General features: G+C 39.7%; 1 protein-coding gene across 3 annotated transcripts in view; it reads right to left on the bottom strand.

Annotated features, from left to right (window-relative positions):
• FUS12 (proteasome family protein) overlaps positions 1-23,316 on the bottom strand; it is a 129,582-nt gene that overhangs the window by 18,142 nt on the left and 88,124 nt on the right. For all 3 annotated transcript variants that reach the window (XR_016266930.1, XR_016266931.1, XM_089459601.1), the window contains exons 3-6: positions 20,212-20,290; positions 19,653-19,893; positions 19,489-19,563; positions 19,259-19,393 (exon numbers count right to left, since the gene is read on the bottom strand). Coding sequence is in view for 1 of the 3 variants with exons in the window: in XM_089459601.1 (XP_089315727.1) it covers positions 19,259-19,393; positions 19,489-19,563; positions 19,653-19,893; positions 20,212-20,290 (530 nt within the window). In the remaining 2 variants the exon portion in view is untranslated. The remainder of the gene's footprint in view (positions 1-19,258; positions 19,394-19,488; positions 19,564-19,652; positions 19,894-20,211; positions 20,291-23,316) is intronic.

Here is a 23,316-nt window from a genome sequence, read left to right as displayed (position 1 = left end):
CTAGAGTTCTGGTATATCCTCCCGAAAGTGGTTAGCTACTCAATGCCACCTCCCTAGAGGTCAAAGAAGAAGTTGAGGAGATAAAAGATAAACTCCAAAGCAACCCTACCCATAGTGTGAATAGTTTCTCATTCCATTGCCAGTCAGTTGTCTTACCATTGTTAATACCTCAAGCTCCTCCAGTAATTCAAGCACCACCACCTCTGCTCCAGATGGTTGTCCCAGGTTTCTTGCTAAACAAGTACGCTCCCTTAAACCTACCTCAACCCTTAAATGTTATGCCACAGGACTATCTCAAGTTCCTGCCCAGGTATAATGAAAAAGCTTACATAACAACGCAGAGACATATAGAAATTTTTTATGCCTTCGTAGAAAAATTGAATGTTGAGCACCAGGATGTAGTGTTGAGGTTTTTCGTCCAATCTTTGGATGGGGAAGTCAGGAAATGGTTTAAATCCTTGCCAAATGCTCATATCCGAACTACTATAAGCCTGAAGTCATCAAAGAAGGTAAATCACCTCCCCCTACTAGACTCATCCATGAAAAAGAAAAGGAGCCTATAGAAATTAGCACTGCAGAGAAAGGCCCTACCATCTTTAACCTTCAAAAAGAGCTTGAGAAAGTCAAGATCCCAGTCCCATTGTCTAAGCTCTTGAAACAACCCACCTACAAGGCCCAAGTCTCTTAGTTTATGTTTCCTTTCGCTTCAGTCCAACCACTTGACAGTTTAAAACTACAAGAAGAAAGGCCAATGGTAGTCTTTGGATCTCATGTTGAAGAACAAGATCCCTCCACTCCACTTTTCTATGTTACTCTAGTAGTACATGACCTCCTACTCCATAATTGCATGTTGGACTTGGGAGCTTCTCATAATTTGATGCCACTATCAGTGATGGAGCAACTGGGTCTAGAGATAACCGGACAATATAAAGATCTTTATTCTTTTGACTCTAAGAGGGTCAAGTGCTTGGGGGTGATCAAGAACCTAGTGGAGAATTTGGCCCAGATCCCAGTGAAAAGTATGGTGATGGACATTGTAGTTGTTGATATCCCTACGAGGTTTGGTATGTTTTTGTCCAAGTCTTAGGTATCAAAGATCAGAGGTTCCATCAAGCTGGATCTTACTTATGCTACCATTCCTATCTTTGGTGGAGAGGAAAGGAGATTGTACAGAGAATCTAGATTCGTTAAAACAGTCACAAGAGCTGATTACCCAAATAATGCTCCTATGTATAGGACAGGCAGGGATATCTCTTGCTTCATGCTAGAAGAAGATGAATTTATTCTAGAAGAAACACAGGTACATCCTACAGTCAAATCAGACCAACAGCTCAAAGATTGTAGCAAAGTATGGAAGTTGTATTTTGATGGTGCCAATTCTAAAGAAGGAAATGGAGCAGGGGTATTGTTGATATCTCCAGAGGGTAGCTTGATTCCCCTCTCTTTCAAATTAGAATTTGAAGCAACCAATAATGTGGCAGAGTATGAGGCATTGCTATTAGGCCTGCAAGAAGTGAAGAATCTAAACATTGACTGCCTGACTGTATTTGGAGACTCAGAACTGGTAGTGAAGCAAATCAAGGACCAATGCCAAACCAAGCACCCCCGGCTAAGGGCTTATAGAAATGAGGTTTGGGACTTGATCGACAACTTCTTCTCAGCTTTTAATGTACAATTCTTGCCCAGGGAAGGAAATCGAATGGTCAATTCCTTAGTTATAGCTTCTAGCAACTTCAAGCCACGACAAAATACACTACTCGGTTATGAAACTGAAGTGAAGTACAGACCCTCAGTGCCTAACAATGTGAAACATTGGCAAGTGTTTGAAGATAATGAGCAAATCAAGCGCTTCATGGAATTCATTGGGGAATTCTCAAACTCTGTGATTGAGCAAGGAGAAGAAGAAGTGACAGAAGAACAGCGAACTGCATGGGAGGAAAATATTGCAGGACATAGAATTCTGCAACTGAAGGGAAATGCCATTCCACCGGATCTAGTTCCTTTGGAGAGGATATTCAAATCCAACGACGTGGCTTCTAAACCTGTTGAACGGGAAGCTGATGAACAGGTGGAGGATTGCAACATAGGCTCAAAGGAAGAACCTCTAATGATCAAGTTGTCAAAAGGGATCCCTCAACAATACAAACAAAGGTACTTAAACCTCTTAAAATCTCATAAAGATGTTTTTGCTTGGTCTTATGATGATTTAAAGACTTTTGATGTAAATTTTATTCAACATAAGATCCCTTTAAAGAGTGGGATGAAGCCTTGTAAGAAAAAACTCAGATAGATCAATCCCCTTCTACTCCCATCCATTGAGAAGGAAGTGAAGAAGTTGCTTCAGGCTAAGATCATTGTACCATTGAGGTACTCAGAATGGGTTGCAAATCTGGTTCCTGTTAGGAAGAAGAATGGAGAAATAAGACTGTGCATAGATTTCAGGAACCTCAACAGAGCTTCTTTGAAGGACAACTACCCATTGCCTAAAATGGATCATATTTTACAGAAGGTAGTTGGCTCTACTCGGATGTCTATGATGGATGGTTTTTCAGGGTATAATCAGATAGCAGTGCATCCTGATGATCAGAAGAAGACTGCATTCACTACACCTTGGGGGACTTCATGTACACAAGGATGCCATTCGGCCTTATAAACGCAGGAGCAACTTTCCAAAGGGCAATGGACATAGCATTCGTGGGAGAGCAAGACAAATTCATGGTGGTTTATCTGGATGATATCATTGTTTTCTCCAAAACAGATGAGGATCATATTGAACATCTGAAACTCACCTTTGAGAAATGCAGGAAGTATGGGTTGTCTCTAAATCCCAAGAAATCCTAGTTCGCTTTGAGCAAAGGCAAGTTGTTGGGCACATCATAGCACAAGAAGGGGTAAAGATCGATCCTAAGAGGGTGGAGGCCATCAATCATATTTCCCTACCAAGAAATAAAAAGGAGGTCCAAGTCTTCCTAGGGAGGATTAATTTCTTGAGGAGATTTGTGCCTAACTATGCAGAAATAGTGAAAGGCATTACGAAGATGTTGAAGAAGGAGAACGAAGTAAAGTGGAGCCCAAATTCCCGAGAATCCTTCTCTAGAATCAAGAGATCTTTTGCATAGGCTCTGGTGTTAGTCATCTCGGACTATTCAAGGCCATTTTACATCTTTTCTTTTGCCTCCCCCCATACTGTAGTTGTTGTGTTATTACAGAAAAATAAGGAAGGCCATGAGCAGCCTATAGCTTTCTTCAGCTAGGTGTTGCAGGATGTTGAACTAAAATATAATATATTGGAAAAACAAGCATATGCTCTAGTCAAAGCTTTGAAGGCTTTCAGAGTTTATGTTTTACACTCAAACATCGTGGCTTATGTCCCGACAGCAACTATTAAGGACATCTTGGTGCAAGGAGACAGTGATGGTAAAAGGGGTAAGTGGATTGCAAAAATCCAAGAGTATGACATGGAGGTAAAGCCCACTAAACTCGTTAAAGGACAAGGGTTGGCCAAAATCCTATCGGAGTCTAACTGTCAGGCCTTGGGGATCAACCTTTTAACAGAAGAAGATGAAGAGGGGACACAGACCATGATCAAGACTTCAATCCAAAAGATTCATATCAAATATGAAACCTCTGCCTGGTATCGGAATGTCATCCACTATCTCATATTTTTGAGGTGCCCAACAAAGATGGAAAAATGCAAGTACAAAGCATTGAGAGCTCAAGCCCAAAAGTTCGTTATATGCAATGCACAAGTGTACTGGAAAGACCCGGTGGGAATTCTAGTGATGTATTTGGTCGAGACAGAAACTCAAAGAGTGATAGATGAGTTCCATAGTGGCGTTTGTGGGGGGCACTACAACTGGAAGACCATTGTGCATAGAATATTGAAAGTAGGGTTCTAATTGCCCAAACTATTCCAAGATGTTCACTCTTATGTTAGGTCCTGTCAACAGTGTCAAGTGTTTGTTGAAAAGTAGAAATTAGCTCCACTCCCCTTGATTCCTGTTTGTGTAGAAGAACCCTTCAGGCAATGGGGATTGGACTTTATCAGAGAGATACATCCCCCTTCCAGTAGCCAGCACAAGTGGATCCTCGTAGCCACGGACTATTTCACCAAGAGGGTAGAGGCAATCCCAGCCAGGAATGCGATAGAGCCTGCACGCCAAGACAGCTAGTCAAGCAAACAGCAGGATGCTCAGGCCTGAGATATTTTTGTAACTGATTTTCAAGATCTCCCTCTCCTCAAAAAAGGCAGGAATAAACACTTAAGAAAGGTTCAGAATTTTTGGGAAAGACTTCTCTCTTACGGGACCTTTTCTTGTTTTCCTATCTGAAGCTTGTTGTAGGTTGGTTTTCTTTAAGATATTAATACAAAGTTCCAAGTGATTCCAACTTATTAGATTTGCAGTATGTTCTTCTCTCTTTGTTTCTTCATATATGTTTAAAATTCTTCACAGATTGCATGTCAAGTAGCAACTAGTTGTATTTCCCTTCAGATGCAAATTCATTTAAATCAAAACATTGATGGATAATGCCTATTTCATGGTGGAAATCGAGTCTTTAAAAAGAGCTCCATGCATCTTAGAATTTCACAGCACTCTCTCTCACTCGTTTCTCTCTGAGTCTTGATATATAGAATTCTTAGACCTTAATCTTTATATGATGGACTCCTCTTCTACTGTCTTCTCCCATTACCTATGTTTCAACAATTAAATCGTTGCACATTCCTAATCTGATTTGGCCACCTGTGAGTTGAAGATTATTTCCTAAGTACTCCTATGTACAAGCTACTTCATATATTGTACCTTTATGAATGGTTCTAAATCAAACCCATTTACATCATTTGTGACAAACCGAAGTGTTGCAAGTCTTTAATATAAATCTATCAAGCACTCTTTAAGATGTCCTAGGCACTGGTCTCCCCTTTCAACCTGAGGTTTTCGCTAGGAAGCTTTCATATCTCCTGAAGCACTTGTGCTACAGGTGCTAGAAAAAGCGACAACACCTTCCATCCAAACTTGTTTCTGTACTAGTGGTTTGTCTGTCATATTTGGCTGACATGAATATATGAATAGGTGTGTCTCCAAACTGTGAGCCAACATGAGTTTGTTACTCCTTTTTGAAGTCGACATGAAGAGGACATGTGCTTATTGTTGGAGGGCTATTTGACAATGCTATATATACATTTGACACGTGCCCAAGAAGGGCTCTTCATACATGACATTGACTCTTTGAATTTTAATGACAAATCCTAAGGCTCTCAATGGAAGCCATCTAAATAAAACTCTTGCTCATGAAACCCATGAAGCAAGCATCAAAAAATATTTTTATTATCATTTACAAAAATCACAATTACATGTCATTATGAAGACTGAACCTAGTTACACTTTTCAACAACTCTAACCCTTGATATCCAACGAATCCTAACTCTTCTTGCTAAAACAAGGTTGCCTGCAATTTTCTTCAAACCGTAGCTTTCTTTTAGGTCTTTGCCATCTTCACTTGTTTTTATCAACGGTTTCTTTACAGGGGTGCGAAAAAAGACTTTTCTTCAAGCCCAGCTCTAATTCCAGGTTAATTTTTCTTAGGGCTACATTGTTCTTTGCTTTAGATAACCATTTCATTATGTTCACCCCATAGTATTTAAACATCACTAACAATTATATAGAAAAAAATTGGGACATCATCATAGCAACATAATATAAAAGAACATAAGAAGAAAAGCATGCACAAGGGACACCGAGATTTGGTCAAAGACTGGGGAATAACCCCACAAGGGGGGAAAACCTTCCAAATTCTTCTTCTTGTAGATTGTCATTGAAATTTCAACAGAGAGATACAAAGAACAACATTTGCTCAAGGCCTATTCAAGTCTTGTTCACAACTTCATTTGTGAACATGACTTACCAGCAATGTTGTTGCACAATACTACCATCAATTAACTTGTCATCTTTAACATTAGGGTTGCATGCTCTGAGATATTACACATATTGTAATGCCATACAGCTGTGAGATGTTACACATATTGTAATGCCATACAACTAAGATGTCAACACTTATATGCCTGCGATGCCACAAAATTGTGAGGCCATATCCAATGATACCAAAGTGCAAATGTCTTAGTACAGTTCTTATATAACAGAGGGTGAAATATATTATTATATATCTCGAGCGAGATGCATATCACAAAGGTACTGAATGTGGGATCCAGACAATGTCCATAAACTGCAGTGATGCCCATACATAAATGCGAGAAATTTGTAGTTAATATTAACAACATCGTATACCATAGAGCCTGTAACATTGTAACCATGCAGAGGATGAGTGAAAAATTGTAGTCATTGTAATCATGTGAAAGGTATGAAAAGGAGATTGTAACCATAACGTGTCCCACTACCAACATGGAACAGAGGCATGCGACTAAGAGTGAATAGTCCTAAACCATCGGAGCGAGATCCTCAAGCTAGAGCGATGTGGACATTATGTGTTGTGTGTGACCATGCTATGTGTGACCATACTGTGCTACAACCACCCTCCAAAATTTTGACTCGCGTGCAAATTTCAGAGCCTACTTTGGATCCTGCAATCAATCATCCTTGGTCGTTTGTTGGTAAGTTGATGACTTCAAGATCCTCTCCTTGATCCTAGAAAGTTTTCCGTGTTCTCATCTTTATGCAGCATGTCATTTTTGGGCACAGGGGTTGTTTATCATACTAAGGGAATGTTATCTTGCTTCAAGGGAATTGTGTGCATATGAGTGATTGTCATCACATAGACATGTTTCACACTCACCTCACGCACTCACATCACGAAGATTGTTGCATCAAGCAAAGTATGTCTTATGTATTCTGGATGGTCCTCATTGTGTCACTAAATGTTCGTGTGTGATCACAGTCAAGTCCTATCAATGTTTGCATATGTTTCACTGATCTCACACTTGGCATTTTCTCAAGCAACCTAGCCTCATCCAGCGTCCTGGAACTATGCGCTTTGCTTCTACAGCCACCAGCTTCCCTTGCCTGCTGAAACCTCGCGACCTGCAGAGGCCCCAGCCAGCACTACTCCCCAAAATTGCGCAAAGCAGTCAGGCAACTAGCACTGCTCTCCAGAAATGCGTAGAGCAGTCCAGTTGCACTGCACTCGGAAATTGCGCAGACGGGCCTCCCAGGGCCTCATTCCGGCAACAGTCATTGTCCGTTGAAATTGTGCAGATCTACCTCTCAGTGACTACAGGAAAAGGTGACATGTTGAAATCGCTTCCAAGGAGTTGAGGAGAAGGACCAAGGAACCGAGTAATGGAAAAGATCAAGACCGCATGCAAACTCCGTCAGATGCGTGATCATCTTGAGGGTAAGTATGGTAAGTACGGAACATCTTTCGAAGTACACCTCTTAGTTGAGTTTGCAGGACTGCCTGACATTGTCATATCACCCTGTCCTCAGTAACATGCATGTGTGCAAACGCGAAAAGTCACTTTATGTGTTGCTTCTACATGTCGTGCTTCTTTTTCACTTGTTCGACCAACTGTCGTCTTCTGCATGTTGATTGTTATGTCATGCTTGCAACCATGTTCTGGTCGTGCACAAGGTCTTCGCTTCGTGTGTACATGTTGTGTTCGCTATGTAAACATCCATCGCACTCACACATGAAGTTGTATGCACTACTGCAAAAGCGTTGTCGCAGCCATTCAACAATCTATCACAAGCGTCGCGCTTGTCGCTCGCACTATCGGTCAGTCATGTTGAGCATGTGTGTCTTGATGGTTTGAGGCGTCTTGTCGTCAAGTTATGTGAGTGTGTGCTTGCAAGGTCGCGTATGTACAATTTCGCTCGCTCACACACTTAGTCATTTTTTGCTGAAGTTCTGACGACCAGATCACCCTCTAACAGTCAAACCTTCACCCAGTCATTGACTCGATCGACTATCATCCAGAACAGCGTAGAAGCATCCAGCAAGCCATTCCAAGTTGTGCTGCCCGCAAGTTGATCAATCAACCCTCCTACTGGTCAACCGGAGAGTTTGACCAGGCAGTCACCGGGAGACTGACTCCCCTCAAAAATTGCGCAGAGACTACAAACCTTGCCCGCTCCACTGACTGAGAAAATTGTGCAAATAGGCCGGACAGACACCCAGTGCCCATCCTTCTATCCCTCCGAAAATTGCGCAGTTTTCCTAGCCAGTCACCAGTCAGTTGGCTGGCTGGTCACCCAGAAAACTGTGCAGATTTCATGAGCAAGCCCTCTGCAGCCCAGCAGTCTGCTTACTCAAAAACTGCGCAGAGGTGGTCAGCAGGTCAACCTCCCAGCGACTGCGCAGTTTTTCTCACCAACAGCCCACCGCCAGTTCCCTCCAGAAATTGCGCAGTTTATGCTACCAAGCTCCCACAACCCGCTGCCAACGCTATCTAGAAACTACGCAGATTTGTTTGCCAAGCCTTCCTGTAGCCCGCACTGCTTCCCTCCAGGAATTGCACAGATATGTCCTCCAGCTGAGCCAGACCCCGCAAACAGTCACTTCCAATCCAGATTGCTCGTCTCCATCTCCCAGTGACTTTTGCACATTTTTCACCAACACTGCCCAAACCCCGCATCTCAGCCCTAAACTTGCCTCACGCAGTTTCGCAACCTTGTCCACTCTCCCAGTGACCTGCATCTGAAAACGATCATGCATCATGGTAGGCTAGGAGATTTTTGGATTTGATGTTGTCTCGTCATGAGTGACTGCAGATACAGGTACATGAAAGAATATGACGCAACGACAAATGGGATGAATAAGGGGAGTACATGTAAAAGGACGTGTTCGCAAACAGACGAACAAACGATGCATGCGAAGAGATGTGTTTGCAAACAGAAGACATGCGAAGATGTGTTCACGAACGAACGAATGGACAGACATGCAATTTTCGTGAACAGATGAACATGTCAATCATGCCAAAGCACAGGAAGGAGCAACACGCACATGCAACATCAAGCGAACCCAATGACCATCGAGGACTCCACACACTTGGCCATGCAGAGGTGAAGGCACAATACACCAAGAGGACATCCATCACTCAGTAGCACTGCAGCTCGACATGCACACCAGCAACAGCATGAACATACCAGCACTGTCATGTCAAGTCGTGTCATGAGTCATGTCAGGCCACATCACTATTGTGGGCCATACTGTGTAAATCAATGTAATGTAACGTGGAAGTCCAAGAGACCCACTTGTAATCTGAAGAGTCATGAAAGTCAAACAATCATGAGGGAAGTCGAACAGTCACAAGGGCCAGTTTTACCCTTGGCTATAAATAGCCCTCATTTGTACATGCAAAGAACTTTCCATCGTGGCTCCTCCCACATAGCCTTGAGATTCTGTAATCTTTTCTTTGAGGAGCGAGCAGTGGCACTAATGCTCCACCTAAGTGGTTAGTGATGTAATGGTGTACCGATGTGTCTTGGAACTTTCGCTTAATTCGGAAGCCTGCTAACAGGCCATGTGTATCTCGAGGGGTTGCATAATCCAACCCATCCACTCTGGAAGACCAGGCACATACGATCACTCGGGTGGGGACCAACTTCAATACCCACGCTCAGTCACAAATGGAGGCAGCGCTGGGGAATAGTTCCATAGAAGTAGATAACATGGGAGGACTTAGATTATACCTCATATTGGGACGAAAGATTATACATCGCATTGGGACGTGATAGAAATTCAAGCTGAGCATCAAGTGCAGCAACACTTGTATTGAGTGCATGAACTGAAACCTAACATTGAAACTTAGCATGGAGTACCGACATCTAAACCTGAATCAAGTGAGTACCGACATCTACACACCAGGCATTGACTCTTGGAACAAAAAACTAGCCATAAATGACTGGGTAATCTTTCGTGTTGGCCTCAGTTACTGCCTCTACAAACCCATTCATCAAATATTGACACTAGTTTAGGCGTTGACCTTGTGCATAGGCATTGGCAGCGGACAAGATATCCAAAGTGCACTCTCCTTTCTTTTGTTTCCTCATGATTTGGCATGCTAAGATTTCAACGGACATTTTTCCGATTTGGTTGTGATTGAGGCAATTATGCTCCCTCACTTCACAGTGGTGGCCATCCATATTAGATATACTATTTCAGGACCGTATTTACGTTTATAAGGAAGGAGAGCCTTCGAAGAATGAATCTTCATTCGAGGGCTTAAAGAGAAATCATGAAAGAAATAACGGTCAGGATCAAGACCCTTCACGACCAACTCTGGCAAGCGAGATTTATTAAAAGAAAGTAGTAGCAGGTGGTGGTTTTGGCACTAGCATGTTTTCACACGTGTTGTAACTGTTTGTAAGATTTATCTTGAACACTTGTAATACATGTTGCTTTAACTTGTGTTAAACAATTGAACTTGTGCAGTTGTTCTAATACATATACTTATGAAAATGTGTTGTATAAGTTGTTAAAGTTGTCATGCCTGTGTTGGTTACCTCCCCCGACATCAAAAATAACCTTTCACGTAAACCTGTTATAACGACCGTCGCACTCGCATGGATTGTCCCATTGGGTGTTGTACGTGCTACTTTCCCTTGTGTGTTGTGACTGACGCATCTGTGTGGACTGCTCCTCCGGAAGCTGTGCATGTCCTATTGAGTTGTGTGTCTCTAACAGAGTTGGGATTCTTCCCTTTCAACTGGAGACTCACTTCTACCCCCTCTCTCTGCGGTGAAAGAGCCTTGACACAAGTAACACTAGCACTCACCAAGCACGCGAACCTCGTTGTTCTCAGACAAAGTAGACCACTCTCACGTGCTAACAAGCAAGAGCTAAGGCATATCTTTAAGATAATGGCAACTGGGCCATCGTACCGAATGGGACTCCTACACCAAACAATGTGAGGTCTAGTTGGGACTTCATACCGGGGAGATCCCCTGATGTTGGCAGGTCCAACATTGTCAACAGGAACCTGACCCTCCACCTCTCCACATGATCGTGATATGGATGTTTTTAATGCAATGGTTGCCAGTGGTTTGAGGTTCTAATGCTTCAAGCTAGCCAGTTTTGTGAAAAAATTATATGATGTCCCAAAAATTGTGGTTCATGCTAATCAATCCCGCGCAATGGCTCTTACGCTAGTGGAAAAGTGCTCTATCGGACAGTTTATGGATTTATGGTCCTCACCACGCTCTTTGAATCTCTGGGTGGATAAAAACTTGAAACCCATGGACCATGATTGAAGGGCAACTTTATGTTTCCTTCTGTGTGAGAAAGTTTTCCTCTTTCCTCTTTAAAAAGAAAGCAGATCGAGATATACTTTTTCGAAGTGTGCCATATTTTATGGGGGATCAAGGTTTGTATCTAAATCAATGAAGTCCATATTTCAACCTGAAAAATGATGTTCCATCAGTTGTTATGGTTTGGGATAAATGTAACATTTGTGCCAGGATTTGTGTAGAAGTGGATCTTGATAAGGGATACTAACAACGATAAATCTCCAGCTAGATAATTGGACTCATTGTCAGAAAGTGGATTATGATCAGCTACCATTTAAATGTAAGAACTATCATGAGTATGGGCACTTTTCTCAAAGATGCCCAAAAGCAAAAGAAATCCAAAAAAATAATGAGGAAGGAGAACAATGGTAGCAACCAAAAAGAAGAAAGGGTGCCCCTTAACAAAATACAGCCACAAGGATACAAGAAGGAAATGGATTGGGACCTAAAAACCCTATCCCTCCAATGAAACCCTCTGCCAAAGTTGAAGAATTCTCTTCTAGCGAGAACAAATGTTCGACATGGAACAAATTTGATGCCCTCAATCAAGAATACAAAGAAGGGCAAACCCTCGATCCATTGCACCAAGAGATCTAGCTGGTCATGTCCCTGTGAAGCAAGGGTACCCGAACCCAGGGGCAAGGTTCTCATACCCGTACCCAATTCACACACCTAAGCACCGGAAATCTATTCGGGTTCTTCTCAAACGCAACGTTTCAAACTCAGTTCGGGTACAAAGAACCTGATACTCTAAAAATTAAAAATGGATGTTTTCTTTGTGGCAGGTACTCAGTAACCTATAAAAAGGTGCATGATTCAACAAAAATGGTTACTCGAAGGGTACTTAGTCAGTCATGAAGTTTTTTTGTGTTGGATTTTTAATAAAATATTAAAAATTGATGAGTGCCTTTGTGGTCCCACACTCAAACTAAACCCTAGCGTTTGCTAAACCAAAAAATTGGCGTTGCTTTGTTGATCATGATGACATGGATGTTGATGAATGATGACATGGCTTGAGGAAGCTAAATCAATTATCTTGAGATTTGTTCATCGTTCAGTTTCACTTTTTTTGGGAATTTTCTATTTCATGTGTGGATTCTGGAAATGCCTTAAGGCAAATTTTGAATGTCGTATGACAATGGAGTCTTGGACATATTATATATATCTATTATCATGATTCATATCTCTCTGCTTGATTTTAAATTTGAAATTTCAATGTGAATGTTCAATGTTTTATTTTTCTTGTTGTAAATTGGAAGATTTCAAAATTAATATTTCATAATTCAAATTTATTTATATTATAGTTTACATAATATATAATATAAATAAACTATAATATAGTATATACCCTCGACAAACTACACACAGTGTTTCAAAAAGTGACGTCCTCGTCCCCATACTCGTACCTACACCCGTGTTTCCTGACAACTTAGTCAACTCCCAATGCGCGAGTTCTAAGGATCAAAATGGCATTCATCCCCTCAAAGATGTTCCAACTCAAGAAAATTGAGTTATGAAGGAAGAGGCTACATCCGTAGAGGAAGAGGCATTTCGTTCCCTTAGAAACACCAAGAACCATCAAGGGTCTTTAGTTTATGAATTTGCAGAAGAAAAACCAAAGGGTGAAAAGGTAATTTGTGAAAAACCACATAAGTAAGTAGGTCACCACACTAGAGATATTAGAAGTGAACATGCAAAGAAGGATAGAGAGTTGGGATCTCAAAGGTCATTGGAAAGGGCCCTTTAGACAACCCCCTAACAAAACCAAGACAAGGACACGAGAGTAGAAAACAAAGCCACACCTGCAATAAAAGGAGAAAAGGAAGGTGATATTGCGCCTGCAAAAATGGTTGAAAACGATCATGCTTCTTCCTCTCCATCCTTTTATGAAGCGTTAAAGAAAAACTCAGGTCCCTCCCCTCCTCTGACAAGAGGTAGGAAAGACTGCCAAGAAAGAAACTCCAACTCCCAGAAATCTCCAAGTTTCTTCAATTTACTAGTAGTGTCTTTTGATCATTCTTGTGTTAGTCAAGGTTGTCATTGAGGTCAATATGGCATTGTTTGTGATGGAAAATTCTTGTAATCCGTGATGTTGCCCATTGATCATAATGATTGAAGTTTTTATGAAGATGCCATAACCTCATGTATATTATGATATCCTTGATTAAGGACTTGATGACATACGATGACATAGTTCGAGATCATATGATGAGATGGAGGACCATATGGATTGAATATATAATAAGCATTGAATATATATACAGACTAAATAGAAGCGTTAGACTCAAGGAGCAGTCCCAAAGAGTAAAGCCATCGAAAGCCATCGGAAGAAAGCCATCGGAAGCAAGTGGGAAGTCATCGAAAGCCATCGGAGCCAAAGGAAAGCATATGCAAGCCAAGGGCAGGAGCGACAAGCCAAGGAGGAGCAGATCCAAAGGGAAGACCGCATATGCCCAAGAGAAAGAGCCAAAGGGAAGAAACAGTGATATCGGAAGAGCAAAGAAAAACATATCGACGAAATATCCAAAACCAGATCGAAGAAATCATATCGGCGTTTTGTTATGTGTCTCCACCCAAAAAGCTTCGATCTTCAATATGAGATTTGCTCCAACTTCTGATATGTGGACCCAATGTGATCTAATAATGACTTTAATTGTTCAAACGCATCTGCACTTTATCAGAGCTTTTGGAATGCAACCTTCAATAAGATCCTCCAATGAGGCCTAATCTCCGATTGCGATATGCTTTGCGGACCCAACTAGCCTTATTATAATATTTTAAATTGTAATATCGTGTTCGTGCATCAGTAATTTCCTATGTTGCCAGGAAACGTGGATGCGGGGACGGGGACGAGGACGGAGACGGGGACGGCATTTTTGGAAACAGGGTGCGTGGGTTCGTCGGGTAATATAATAATATTAAATTTTAATAATTATATTTTATAAATTTATAATTTATAATTTATAATTAATAATATATATGAAATTTGAATTTATATATTTTTTCAACTTTAAATCTTAAACAAGAAAACTTTAATGATAATCATTTAAACATGCATATTATTAATTAATATTTCATATATACATAGTTAATAATATATATGAAATATATTAAAGTTGAAAAAATATAATTAATAATTTATATGATATTTGAATTTGTATATTTTTTCCAAACCCATTCTAAGAATGCATAAATGGACCTGCTTACCATTTTCATCTGATGGCAATCTGGCACATGCCTTCAGAATAATAGTGAAGATCACCTGGTTTGGATTTATGCCAAACCAAAGCATTCTGCCACAAATTGGAAAGCATCCATGCAACAGTTGTGGTCAGCATATCCTGCTGTCATTGAGTTCCACAAAACCGCATACCACGCAAGCATCCTATCAAATACAGTTTTGCAGGTCAAACTTGTTCCCTAACACTATATTGCCATATTAACATTGCAGGCATCATTGTTTGTCTGATCACACTGCTATAATGTCCATCCTTTTCCATGCTTCCAATTTCTCTTCCTATGCTTATCTTTCATTCTATTTTCCAAATCCAACAGAATTTCAAACCTTTCTCAATTGTTATGTTACCTGTTTGACCCTCAAACACAAGTCCCCAGTATTAGCTACCATAAAAAAGAGTGAAGATATTAACTATTGTTTTATACAGACAAGCATAACATCTGTTGCTTGATGCAATTAAGTTATTAACTTATTCAATTTAGAGTTGCACCATATTTTCATCCAAAAATGAAACACATGAAATCAGTACAAAGTCAATTATACAGCTTGCTGGCAAGCGTCTTTTGTCAAGCCAACATATGGAATAATACATTACAGCTATAAACTATAATTCTTGTGTGCATCTCTCTATGTCCATTAATGTTTGTTCTCTCTATGTCCATTAATGTCTGTCTATGTGTATGCATCGATTTGTGTGCATACATCTACATCTTATATGTATTTATGTGAGATTTGAATTTCAACACTTCTCATCATGAGCAAAAATAGAACAAGAGTGTCTCTGAAAATGCCTTTACTGCTATTTATAAGTCATTACCTGAAGCTCCAAGGAAAAAAAAGGTCTCTAACTGAAGCCCGATCCCTATTCTGCCCAGACAAGCTCTCTGCAATCATATATCCAAGGAGGTCGACAGTCCACTCACATCTTTTGTTCACTTGAATATCTTGATGTAACTTCAACCTAAAAAATTTGAAAATACCCATGCTACTTCAAACTTGTTGTATGGGCTCTTGTCCTTGAGAAATGCCCTAGGGAGATATAGCCTTTGGCATGATACATGAAAACAGTAAACAGTCCTCAAACCTCCACTCCCTTTGTAGAGACACCAACAGAATAATATAGCACTTCCAGCTAACTTATTTTACTTAAGCCTCAATATAAATCCCAAAAAAACAGAGTTGAGGAAATAATGAAGTGGATTAAATCACTCAGGACGGTTTCCTGCATGGTGACCTCATTTATGAACTTGGCAGAATAGTGGCAATTACGACATATGCACTTCTTGCGCTTTTGATGAGACTTCAGTGGTCTTTACAACTTGTTGAAAAGCACAAACAAAATATAAGCTTCTTCCTCTTGTAAAACAATGCAGATTCCCACCACTCCTATTGCACATCATGTGATGATCACTACCACCTGCTCATGTTTCTTATCATGCAGCATAAAGTGCACATCAGGTACATCCCCTGCTTCCTTCATCAACCCTGTCAGTCACTGCAATTCTGCATAGATCTCCTCTGTCTGTGGGTGTGATCTATCTCCTACAACAAATGTATGCACTTTGTTCTTAACCTCAATCCAACTATATATTATTAATTATATTTTTAATATAGTTTTTTTATGAAGAACCCAACCCGAAGAACCCAAAGAACCCAAGAACCCAAGCACCCAAAGAACCCAAGATCCCGTTAAAGGAAAAGAACCCAAATTTTTTTTTGAAGAACCTGGTTCTTCATGGAAGAACCCGGTTCTTCATGGAAGAACCCGGTTCTGCATGGAAGAACCCGGTTCTTCTGGGTTCGTCTGGGAAGAACCCGTACCCGAATCTGATACTTGGGTGTGGGAACCCGGGACGGGTTCGAGAACCCCACCCCCGGGTGCGGGTACCCGTGCAACACAGGTAATTTCCTATCACAAGTTTTGGAAGTGTGTCATGTTAAAACCTTTGAGTGCGATATGGTTGCAGGCCCGATTGGATTATCAAAACAATTTAATTGAAATATCGCATCAGTTGCGTCGGAGTTCAGAGCGAGTAGTGGCAATTTGTTGTAGGAATATCAGCGTTGTTGACATTGAAACTTTGGCATGTGCACAAATTAAAAATCTTTGATGTCCGTGTAGTTGCGATATGCGGGAGGGCATGTGGGACCTCCCGCATCCATTGTAATATGGTTTCGCATTGTTTAAAAGTTATAGCCCCTCCTATGTTGCTATTATAATATAGTTTTCGTAAACAATGAAACTATGTTATATTTGGTTGATTATTAACAAAGACCCCTTCCAATATACTTTTAATGTGCCACCTCATGCACAAGTCGGCCTCTCCTCTAATAAATGTGTCTTTTCGTTTATTGGCAAAACTCATATAAATACAAGTCAAATACTTCATTATCAAGCATCGATCTTGGTCATCCATCACAGAGAGGAAGATACAGTTCACAACTCGTGAACTTGAAAGAGTAAAGGAAAGGAGACTTAGAGGTCGAAAAGGATCACTAGATATCTAAAGCAGATAAACCCTTAAGAGCGCATATCTATGGGACATTTCTGGTGAAGCCCAGTTCTGTGGACAATCACAATTGGAAGGGTCGGACTAAGTAGAACAGACATCTGTGAGAAGCTCGGAGCTACAGCGAATTTGCGAAAGCACGGATCTTTTATAGCTCAGCAAAAGTGCAGACCTCGACCTGAAGGACAGTCCTATGGAGGTTCGTTTAGTAGCTCAGATCAGTTCTATATCTCTGTCTTGAATTTGTGAAAAGCTTGGATTATTGATAACCTTCGACCAATGGATTTAAGCCTCAGTTCGGATACCTGTGGAAGGGAACCTGAGTTCGGATCTGTGTTGGGAAACAGTGGGATAGTCTACCTAAACTCAGTTGCAAAAGTCTATACCTGTGTGAAGGCTACTTAAGCTCAGTTTGGAGAATAGGATCACCCACCTATGGAGAAACTACGACTGTCTCCTATGATAAGTACCATCACTACCTTGGACCTGTGAGAAATAACCTCGGACCAATGATATTACAATCTGGAACAGAGGACACTATTGTATGATTAGAACCTCAAATTTGAAGAACAACAAGTTCGGATTTGTGCTTGAATTTGCAGGGAATACTTGAAGAACATAAGACTTGGAGACATTATGCTGAAGTCCTCATGGAGTAACCTTGGATATTTTGTTTGGTTACCATGAAGAGTTGCGGAGACACCTTCATGATAAAACAAGGTTGTCATTGATGAAGTGACGTAGAGATTAAGTGGAGGCATTACTGAAGATAAACAGGGCTCGTTGAAGAAGACATTGGGAGTTGTGAACAATTACTAAACTTATCTTGACAAATTGAAGCCGGCGGTTGGAGCCTCATAAAGACAAGGTTGGTGCCTTGGAAGATAGAGGATAGGAGTCCTCAATATATTTGGTTGGAGCTTGTACCAGATGAGGGTTGGAGCCCTAGAGGATAGGAGTCCTCAATATATCAGGTTTGAACCTGTACCAGAAGAGGGTTGGAACCCTACTGGATACGAGTCCTCAATATATCAGGTTAGAGCCTATACCAGAAGAGGGTTGGAGCACTAGAGGATAGGAATCCTCAATATATTAGGTTGGAGCCTGTACGAGAGATAGGATTGCAGCCCAAGAGGTTGCTGCCTCAAAGTTGACAAGGTTGGAGCCCTAGAGGTTGGTGCCTCAAAGTTGACAAGGTTGGAGCCTTGGAAAGTCCAAGTCAGAGCTTGGAAAAATACAGGTTGGAGCTTGGGAGATGAAGACTGGTGTCTTCATGTAGGGTTGGAACCCTACACATTATTGTATTGTATTTATTGTAAAGAGGATTGGAGTCCTCGTCATTGATTAATAAAATTATTATTCTATCATTGTTCATTTTGTGTTCTCATTATAAGTGATCTTAACTGGTAAAAATAATAATTGAAAAGAAATATTGATTCACCCCTCTTAGTATTTCCAACATCTTGATGATGCTATGTTTTTGTATCAGTTTGTGTAAAGTGCCCAGAGATGTAATCCCACCTCCTGTCGGTTATTATGTGCTGTAAATTTTGACAAATTTTGCAAGTCTTTTGGTGTATTTACGCATATAGGCATATTAGTTTAGATATCAAAGAAATCAGACTTTCCGATCCACTGCGCATTCCAAGGAGTAGTGTGTGTGAGTTACATAGCTGGAATAGCCCCTCTTTTGTTGTAATTGCTGCATCCACAATGCTCATTTTTATAAATAATATTCTCGTTCCGGTTTTGTCAAAAAAAAACAAATAAGCTACATAGCTTGAGTAATCGAGTGTTTTCAGCTTCATGAAGGTAGCAGGGTCAATCCTCCAGGCTGCCTGCCTCTGTTGCATGCTTCATTCAATGTCCCTATTCAGTCAGTCAGTGTAATTAGCACTGATAGGTTTACACTGGGTACCATCCATGAACTGCAGGGAAATGTCCAGCAGTTTCTCTGCAAAGTTTTCCTTGGCAAAAAAAATCCTTCTAACACTCGAAAACATTTAGAGAAATTTTAAAGCTAGGCAGCACACTGCAACAACTAAAGACATTTCCCAACTAAAAAAGAAATTTTACATATTCTGATGTAACTTTCAGAAACTAGGTAAATATGATAATTGATTTCACTTGCTTGAGTAGCAAATCCTGCCTCAAACTAAACTGGTATGAGCATTGGATCTCCATTCCTGTGAATTTTATTGATCATTTGCAAAGCAAAAGTTCATTCATAGTCAAAAGCAAAAATTACATTAACAGTAGTGGATGTTTACCTTTAATTTTTTATTGTTTTTTGTCTCAGTGTACATTTGAATCTCTATTGCGTAAACCTCCAAAAGTTGAGTGCCTTTCTTCTGGTCATCTGAACCATCCTCTCTACGGCAAGATTTGTGAAGCTCCTTAAGTATCTGTGAGAGAATAGTCCATTAGCCCGAAATTTAATTTTATAGGACTGTATCATATATCAAAGTAGCCAAGCAACACACCAGTAATATAAGGATACCTTGTTCATGCGACCATATTCTCCCATATCGAAAAATATCTTGCAAAGCTTTAGATTGGTCTTAAACCAAAGCCTCTGTCGCATATAATTTCAGTCCATGTAAGTCAATCATACCATGAAATTGACATTTAACATCAACTAGGAGGAAAAAATGAAAACTTCACCTCATTTTTTGCTTCTTCAAGGGCCTTGAGTGTAGTCTGATAAAACTCCTGAAGGAGTTCAAAGTTTTGGCTGGCAGAACCAGAAACAAAATCCATAATGTTGTTTATACATTTTTCACTGTAGTTTCGTGTTACTGCTGATCTAATATATGTCAGCATTACACGATAAGAATCCATCATCTCTTTGTATTTTCCAAGGCGGTAGTACAACTTGACAGTTTGTTTCAAAGCCTTAAATCCCCTGGTTTGCAAATGATAAAAAACACCAAATTTACCATAACTTCTCCAAAAGAAGGAAAACAAAAACTTGAAACCCATACCATTGTTGACACAGTACAAGTATACCAAAATTCCATCACATTCTGCAGACAAAGTAGAGTTGACTCATGCTGAAATGCATGGAAATTGACAAACATTTATTAGCAAACCAAATCTTTGTGGTTTGGCTTTATAATTATTCAACCTCTCTTGCGAGAGTTGAAGGTGCCTGCTTTCATAAACGATTCTCTTGTTATAATAAAAAACACATTCCATATTTTGAAATAGAATCAAACCATACCATTCTGCTTTTTCAGGTTCCATTTTCACAACTTCCGCAAAGCCAGCAAGAGCTTCCTGTGGGTCAGACTCCACCAAACCTGCAACAGAAAGATATGCTTGATAAATGTCATCATTTAATATAACTGCAGTTCTACATAACAAATGTTTCCCCTAAGACCAGAGTTGAACCGTTTCTATTATCCCTTCTATTCACATGATGCATTCCAATCTGACAACACCAAAAAGGATGGAAGCCATTATGACAAGCATGCTACAAAAAAATGTTTTTTAACTACATATTATTTTGGACCCCATGCATATCAGCACCGTCTCTGTATAGAAACACTGAAACGTGACTGAAATGCATTTCAGTTCATATGAAATGCATTTCACATGTGGGAAACATGTTTCATACGGACTGAAACATGTTTCACTGTCTGTATAACATGTTTCCAAATGAAACTTGTCCGATTTTACCTTGATTTAGCTGTCCGATTTAATGTTCACAATTAATGGTAATTTTAAAGTAAAAGTGACATTTCCTTTATCTTTCCTTTTCATCATTTTAATTTTTAACATTATCGTTAATTGTTTCAGGATGTTTGAGAGTGGTTTCAACTTTCAACCTCATCAGACTTCATATGGAGAAAGTAGAATTTCATATTCCATTCAAAATTCAGCAGACTTAGCAAGTTTCAGGATTTCAAGATTGGTAGGATTGTAGCATTTCTTTAGATTTTTTCATGTATGACAGTATGGAATTTGCAGTTAAACAAGAGCACCAAGCCGTTTATGTACCTTGATGTTATTAATATTGCTTGTTGGACTCCTTTGTCATGGCCTTGGCAATAATGTACCCTTCACTCAAACTAAAATCATTAATTATGCAAGCTAAGCTCTTCATACCATACTTTAAAGCTTGGATTAGGTAGTTTCATCAAAATTGGGTAGTGTTGACTGATATCCCTAGAGGATTGAGGTGGAGATAAAGGCTGATACTAATGATGAGGATCCTATTACAAGCAATGGTGGAACATTGCTTTTCATTTATGTTTGTAATTTAAATGTTCTTGCTCATTTATTCATAGTGTTTTTTTCCAAGTGTGTGTGTGTGTGTATATATATATATATCACATTTCCCCTTTTCCAAAGTTTTTGGGGACACCTTTCTAGTGTGTTTCCATTTTGGAAACGCATATCCATTTCCCCATAAAATGCAACTTAGTTATATTTGTGTACCCTGTATCTCATATCTACATAGTATTATGCCTGTACATATTTATAAACTCTCTCACAGGGTTCACCATTTTTTATCATAAGTTCTAAAATTCCCCAAATTTTCATAACCAATGCAAAGTTCACTGTGTTTGGGAATTTTACACAATTTTTTATCAAACTGTCGAGATTGTAGCTTGGAAGGTGAGTCTTCACGGATCATGTGCCATAACATGTAGCGAGTCACCTTAATTATCTCCTACGGCAGTTAATTAATAAATTTCTTAAGTCAAAACTTTCGACGGCAATTTAATTTAATTGTTGGCTACCTTTTTATGAAAGTGAAAATAAGTCAACCACAGACTAAGTCATAGTCGTTGATCTCAGTGAGTCGAAATCTAATCTCAATCGTTGAGATTAGAGATTTCGCTTGAGATTAGGGTTTGATCATTTTAATAGAATTTTTAGCCAAAGGAGATGCACATTCGATTTGGCCTGAGTCCAGCGAGAGCAAGAAAAGGCTAGATTGACATAGCTAGAGTAAGATATTGATCTGCAATATCAGCAGAGCGGCCAAGTATTCTCTTTGGCCGAGAAGCCGAGTTTCTTTGTATGTAGAAGTTTTCTGCTGGGCCATGCGTGTGGGCCATACAAGAGCCAAGTGAGAGAGAGAGGGTTGAGATCTTTTGCTGGGTATTTTCTAGAGAAAATTCTTGAGTAACTGTTGTAAGAAAACATTTCTCCTAAAGTTGAATAAGAAGCCCAACATTTGTTGGGTAACCCCACACTAGAGTTTCCACGGTATATCTGTGTTATTCTCAAGTATAAGCAGAATAGCACTTTCCAGGGTATATCTATGTTATTCTTAGGTATCGAGAACAAGCAATTGACTAGAATCCCTTAGAGCTAACCAGTATCCAAGAGGTGTAAACCTATGTCAAACAAGTTTACAGAATGCATGTAGAGATATGCGATATGGCTTGAAGCTTTGACCAAATGGACAGGAAACGGGTACGAGTTTCCGAAATGGGAAGCGATACGAAACGCGACCTCCCCAAATTTTGGAAACGGGGAAACGCGAATATATATATATATATATATATATATATATATATATATATATATATATTATGAATTTAAGAAATATGTGCAATCATAAAGCATATATGATACATTCTAATTTATTACATTATGATAAAATTGTCAATTGTCAATGCATAGACTATAAGTATCTAAATTTACATCACATTTACTCATGAATAATCACATAATGAAAATAGAAATATCCAAAATCAGCCACGAGAAATTTCTAATTTTTTGTCTCGTGGTTGATTGGGAGTCTCCTCCTACATAGTCGAATGACCTTAGTGCTCTTGATTAAATACAAGTTTCATACCCTAGTACCCTACATTCTCTTGATTATTGGGAGTCTCCCCTGCATAGAGGGCTTTGTTCTCTCGATTAAATACAAGTTCCATACCCTAGTACATGATAAAATCCAATGGAAACATTGAAATCTCCCCAATCCTGAAATCCTGAAAAACAGATAAGTCTGTTGGATTTTGAGTAAGATCTAAAATTCTACTTTCTCCATATGAAATCCAATGACGGCGAAACCACTCTCAAACATCCTGAGTCATTTCATGGTAATGTTAAAAATTTAAGTAAAAGGATGAAAATGAAAAATAAAGGAGAATATCACTTTTACTTTAAGAATTTAACATTACCATGAACTGCATATCAACACTAGGGCAAACAAATGTAAGAGATCTACATTAGAAAATAAAAATAAAAAACAAATGTTTTTTTGGGGAAACGTGGCCCGTATGGCTTGGAAACGTGTTTTCGGCCGTACGGCCACGTTTCCGTTTCGGGAAACGTGGCCGTACGGCCGGAAACGCGTTTCCAG

The sequence above is a fragment of the Pinus tabuliformis genome, chromosome 7 (assembly GCF_031772625.1).
Source record: "Pinus tabuliformis cultivar Carrire ecotype Pingquan chromosome 7, CPIR1, whole genome shotgun sequence".
Taxonomy (NCBI): domain Eukaryota; kingdom Viridiplantae; phylum Streptophyta; class Pinopsida; order Pinales; family Pinaceae; genus Pinus; species Pinus tabuliformis.
Note: the sequence above shows the minus strand (reverse complement) of the source record. Positions and strands in the feature narration are given on the sequence as shown.